Source organism: Leishmania panamensis, assembly GCF_000755165.1.
Source record: "Leishmania panamensis strain MHOM/PA/94/PSC-1 chromosome 33 sequence".
NCBI lineage: Eukaryota > Euglenozoa > Kinetoplastea > Trypanosomatida > Trypanosomatidae > Leishmania > Leishmania panamensis.
This window is the reverse complement of record NC_025880.1, coordinates 792,758-798,913: the sequence shown is the minus strand read 5'-3', so window position 1 is coordinate 798,913 and position 6,156 is coordinate 792,758. Positions and strand designations below refer to the sequence as shown.

The window sequence follows — 6,156 nt, the reverse complement described above, 5'->3', positions numbered from 1 at the left end:
AAGAACAACAACTTCGCCGAGCGGGGGACTCCCATGGGGTCCTCCCTCGAGTCTTCTGTAATGCTATACTGGTTGAAGGATGCACAGTCCTCATCAAACTCGGCGAACGGAGGGGTGGAAGCGTTTCTTCTTTGTAGGATGCCGAGTCCAGGTCCAGGTGGAATGGGAGTAATTTTTCGCATTAAAACTTCACCGGGACCCGGTCCGGCCCGAGCGAGAAGTGCAAATGTGGCGCACACGATGTGGCGCAAAGTCGGCGATGGTTGGAGAGATGCAGCTCGTCTGATACGTTACTCTTGTGTTTGTTTCTTCAATGGAGTGCCAGCCCGATCGCACTCACTGGCGGCGCGGGAGGAGGAGAAAAGGAGGGGAGCGGAGAGGCACGATTCGCCGCCCTCCCCTTTTGTTAGGCACGCCCATACCAGACAGGCATACACGCTTGCATTAACATCGTGCAGGGGTGTATGCCCGTAGCCGAACTGCAACAACGGCAAGGAAGGAGAGAGAGAGAGGCCAACGGCAGAGAACACACACGGTACAAAACACCCTTCAGCAACCGACATCCATCAATAGAAAAAAAAACTAACCAGTAAAACAGTAAGAGGTGCAACCCCCCTCCCCCCACACACACACGCGAGCGCCAGACTACGTAGACAAGGCATACAATCACTGCACCTACATAAGCAGCTGCGCTAACATGTGGGCACGTTGCGCAAGAAGGCAGTGGAAAAATTAGTCTCCACAGCCACAGAGATTTCCAAGACCACACCAACACTTCTTCTCTCTGGAAGACATCCACAAGGATGCACGTGATGAGAGCAACACCAAGACACTTTACTACTCAGAAACAAGAGACAATAATAAACGAATGCATACCACCCAAGCACACCAAACAGCGCTTCGCACCGCAATGAAGTGTAGTACGGCATCAGTAAAAACGAAGGACACGGCGAGCGGTGCACAGGATGTGCGCATCGGCGGCAGGAACGGAACTGTGGGAGAAAGCAATGAAACACTTCCTGCAAAGCTCCTGAAAGGTGCGCGCGGGGAGGGCAGCTGTGCACAGTAGTCCTCTGCCTTGGTCCAGCGTCAGATGCGTACAGGCGGTCGACGCCTCCCTCCCTCTCAGCTGCTTTCCAGCGGCCCTCACCCGGCCCCGGCGTGGCTCTTGCTCAGTTCACCAGATGCGCGGTGCAAGTGCCGCTGGTGTAGATGCGCAGCAGAAACTTTTCAGTCGCGCTTTCCTTCGCGCTCACCACGAGCAAATACGACGTCTTCGCCTCGAGCTCTACAGGTGGGGTCGACACGCCCCCGTGGGAGTACTCGTCGGAGGCACACACCAACTCCATCGACGACGTGTTGTGCACACGGAAAAGGCTGAGGTTTGTCGCAGGGGCCTTGGCAGGCTGCCCCTTCGCCTCTGCATCCACCACGTCCATGAGGACAAAGAGACGACTCATGAAGACGGAGCGGGCAGGGCACAGCACCTGCACCCTGCTGCTCTCAAAGAACGGATCTGTCCTGCTGAGCACTGTCTTTGGCTGCATCAGCGAGCTGCTCAGCCACACCGCGACGGGGCGTAGTGCGCCGCGCAGCAATGTCTCTTGCATATTGTGTCCCTCTTTCGGAATCGCTGACATTTTGTGTGGCTGTGTGGTCTCCACTGTCAGCTCAAAGTTGCCAGGCATGCCCTTCTCCCACAACGATGGAATGACCGTGTAATTGCCGGCAGGAAGAAGCGGAAGCAGCGTCTGCGGCGTCTGCACAGATCGCACCGCACTGGCGCACCGTTTCACGTAGTCACCAAGGTAAGCAGCGAGCTCGAGAATGTAAGCTCGCACGTCCGCGTCGCTAGCCTCTGTCAGCATACTGTTTACCTGCCTGGAAAGGTGTGTCAGACGTGGTACGTAACTACTGAACTGCGACGAGCACTTAAGCACATCAGCAACAATGTCGCTCATGACTTCCTTCAGTTTCGTCGCAGGGGAGCTTGACGCAGACTCAATCGAGACTGCCTTGCCGTCCAGTGCGAGGACTACTGTAACAGATTTCGCGGTTGTCGCGCCATCCCCGCCAGAGGCGAGGGATGCATCTCCGAGGCAAGACGCAAGCTGGAAGAGCGACGCGATGCTGGCCTCTAGCATGATCTGCTTCCCGTTCACGGCAAAGTGCGCGCCACGAGGAGAGGCAGCATAACCCTTCTTGATGGCATTCAGGAGAAGTACTGCCACGGTGTCGGTATCCGTCACGTCATACACGATGAACGACTCCGGCTTCCGGTTCGGGCCGGTCACGTTTACCAGCACCTTCTTCGTCTCCCTCCACTGCAGCTTGCCCAGGGTGCGGTAGCGGTCGTAGCACACGCAGAACGGTAGTGCGCTGTCTAGAACGGCCCCACCAAAAGCGTAGCGGGTGCTCTCAAGGACAAGCTCACCCGCCTTGGCGCCGTTGCCGACGCGACCGTCGAAGTCAACCAGCTTACCATTGGTAGTCCCACCGCTGCTGGTCTCTTCGTATTTGTTGGATGACATTGGCTTGATCATCTGAATCGAGCACGGCGTCTCGCACTCGGTCACAGCCAGCCTCAGTGACACGTGCGAGGGCTGATCTAAATGGAGACGGTATTGGGGGTTGAAGACGTACGTGGTGGCATCGGTGCGGCCGCCGCATGTCTTGCCCTTCACCCAATTCCCCGACAGTCGCGTCGTGAACTTGAGCGAGGAGGTCGGTATCATGTGCATGTACACACCAGCGTGCGGGTTCCCGGCGTCGGCGTTGGCGTTTGCCAGGAGGGAGTTACTGCACTCAGCTCCGCTGTCGTAGTTGCCTTGCAGCCGCGGCAGCCGCATCTGCTCCAGCTCTGTGTGCAGGGTAATCGTGAAGTTGAAAGGCTGCCGCGCCTTGGAGGAAGTCCGCGATACCACCACCACCAGGTTGCTCGAGCCGGCAGGACAGTCAAAACTAAAGGTGCGCGCAGACGAGGCACGGTAGATGACGTCGTTGAGAGGTTCAATGCTATGCTTAAAGTCCGAGTTGGAGGCGAGGCGGCGGCAGTAGCACATCTCCAGCGAGCACTTGCCACCGAGGTGCTGCGCTACAGAGGGGTAGTCGGTCACGTCGTACACCTTCAATGCCAGGTACGGTGTCGTGGCATCGTCCTTCTGGTACTGCCGGCCAAACTCCGAGACGTCGGTGATGTGGCGAGATAAGATCAGGTGCATGCGCGTCCGCTTTGGCGCGTCGACGACACCAATGTGCAGCTGCGGCGACAGCGCCGTGCTGAGTGTGTAGTCGAAGGTGCCGTGGCACGCAATGCGCACAGGTCGGACCGGCCGACCCTCAGGGGTGCGGAACAGCATGTATGGGTTCCAGCTCAGACTGCAGTTATCGAAGCAGCGCACCACGTCATCGTAGGCGATGCAGAAGACACCCATGTCCTCTATTTCTCGCTTCAGACCAAAGGCAGCGCGGACGGCGACGCTTGTCTCGCTAGTGTCACGGCGACCGTACTTACCGTTCCACTCCTGCTTCCCCCACGGGTTGCGCAGCAGCATGACGCGCTCCTTGTCCACCTCCTGCATGTCCAGCACCGCGTATGCATGCCCTGCGGCGAGCCCAAGCGCCTGATTCGCTGTCGGCATCTCCTCAGGGGTGCTGACGGTGAAGAGCAGAGCGCCGGCCTTGAAGTTTTGATAAAGCCGTAGCCACTGAAACTCACGGTCAAACTCGGGCTTGTCAAACGCCGTCGAGTCTGGTAACCACCCACTTAACTTGTACAGATCGGCGTAGCTGACGCTGCCGGGGAAGTTGTAGCTGCCGCCGCACACCTTGACGAACGCCTTTTCCATAATAGACACCCACAGCTCGCTCGGATCCGTGCTGCTCGTGCAGAGGAAGCGCCTCGACTGTGGTCTCACTGGCAGGCGATCGTCTACTGTGACGATGCGAGTGATACCGTTGATGAGCATCTTCACACAATACTTACCCTTCGGGTTCAAGATCGGGTTACCATCCGGGTCTTGAGGGTAGATGACGTTGCTAATGATCTTCGCTTTGGGGAAGCGCTTCTGATAACTGGCGCAGATCATGAGACTGCAGACGAGCGAGCAGTCTCCAACGACGCTCTGCTGAATGTGCAGTGGATCTGCCTCGCGCACAATGGTGTAGTCGAGCCCCCTCTGCTGGTATCCGGAAAAGTGCATGAGGACGGCGCCAGAGTTGATTTGCTTCTGACATAGTTTTGGGGTGAAAGCGTCCTCCCAAACACCCTCGCAGGGCATGAAGATATTCTCAGCTCCGTAGCCCTCCTGCACATCGTCCCAGAGCGGGAGCAGGATCGTGCTCGTGATGCCGCTCTTGTGCAGAAGCTCCATCTCACTCGGCAGAATCGGGTTGTCCTGCAGGAATCGCGGCGGGTGCTTTGCGTAGTACTTCTGACGCATCAGCTTCAGTGTCTCGGCAATCTCCTTGAAGTTGCCAGGGTTGTTGCGCTCATGGCTGCCCCGCGTGTAGGCGTGCTGCAGCACATCCACCGCCCGCTTGAGCTCCCCTTGCCGACTAAGTTGGATCGCAATCTCAATCGCCTTGTAGACCATCTCGGACGTACGAGGGGCAAAGTGGGCAGCAACACCAAGAAATCGTTGCGAGCAAGCAGGTAGCGTTGGTGTCGTGCACGCCGGCGGTGCCGCGGAGCTGTCGCCTGGCTTGCCACCGTCGGGCACGTCACCACTGCCAGCAGGTGGCTTACCTGGCAACGCTGGTGGGAATGGAGAATTCGAAGATACCGACAACGTGCGCCTGCCTGACACAGGCGACGTGGTGGGCCGGCTAGAACCACTAGCCTGAAATGGATCGGTCTGGCTGAGGCGAATTGTGTCCAGCATTTCCAAGCTGTTGTCGATGCCTGCCGGCGTGCTGCTGATATCCTTACTCCGTGGGTTCCGCGCGCCTAAAGCCGTCGCGGCGGCGCCGAAGCCATGAGGAAGCGCCTGAATGTTTGCCTGGTTAGACGGCACATGGCTTCCCCGCGAGTTGGCCGGGGAAACATTAGGTTCAGGCGAGCGCACGCTCCCGTATGCTGCATCGCAAGTCTCCCGGGCAGTGGAAATCAGCGTGCGCAGTCGCTGTATGCGCTTTGCCACATCGCTCATGTAGTTCATGAGCTCATACCGCTCGGTGTCGGCCATGTTTGGGTCCGTGAGGGCCTGCCGAAATAAAAGAATCGCCTTCGTGTAGCATTCCTCCGCCTCCACGTATTTTTGGTCCGTGTCGAGGCGCACGGCGTTCTGCATCCACATGGACGCCTCAGCAGAGGAGGCGAACGGCATGAGGGGGTAGGGGGAGAAAAGACTGCACTAAATCGAGCCGGATGGAAGGAGGTGAACCATGTGAAGGTTGTAGGTGATGGCACTGGGTGTATACGTGTGTGTGTGTGTGTGGGTGGGTGTGCGGGGGGTAGAGAGACACAAAAGGGGAAAGTCTCACAACAGCAAAGTAAGTGTAGTGAAACAACAGCACCCGTAAGGTGAAGGAAACAAGTCAGCAGGAACGAATTTGGCACCGGAGGAGAAGAGGGAGGAAGACAGGGAGAAGGAATGAGAGCGGAGGCAACACAAGAAGCCAAAGGAGGGTATGAGAGAAGAGAAAGAAATGAGCAGCGGCACATAAAAGCGAAAAAAAAGCCCACACATACACAACCAAAACACCCTAAAACAATCGCACGAAGGATGACGATGAAGGAGGGAGAAAGAGAGGCGGAGGCACGCGAGAGAAGAGGGAGGAAGACAGGGCGAAGAGGACGAGCCGTGAAGGAGTCAGAACCAAGAAGAGAGACAGTTGCCCACAGCACTCAGTAGGAGTAGACGCGCTGCTGCTGAGCTAAAGGTGCAAAGAGGGAAAATTCACACAGAGGAGAGAGACAGTGCGGCGAATAGAAAAAAAGGAAAAAGGAGCAGCCTTGAGAGAGCGACGACGCCACGTCGACGATCCGCCAGCAACAAGAAGAGCGGTGGCGAAAGCACGGCGGCAATACTCGCCAATACGCGCTCACACAGAGACGTGTCAAGAGAAGGAAGGGGCAACCCAGAAGGAATGGCTTCCTACTGTGAGTTCCTCTGGGCAACGATAGCGGTTGTCAATCTCCGCCCTTTGGAGGCG

General features: G+C 57.3%; 1 protein-coding gene across 1 annotated transcript; it reads right to left on the bottom strand.

Moving 5' to 3' along the window:
• Window positions 1-1,172: 1,172 nt before the first annotated feature.
• LPMP_332120 (calpain protease-like protein) lies at window positions 1,173-5,327 on the bottom strand (the record flags this gene model as incomplete). Its single annotated transcript, XM_010704001.1, has 1 exon — window positions 1,173-5,327. One exon carries the CDS (start codon window positions 5,325-5,327, stop codon window positions 1,173-1,175), a length of 4,155 nt encoding a protein of 1,384 aa, XP_010702303.1.
• Window positions 5,328-6,156: the final 829 nt, after the last annotated feature.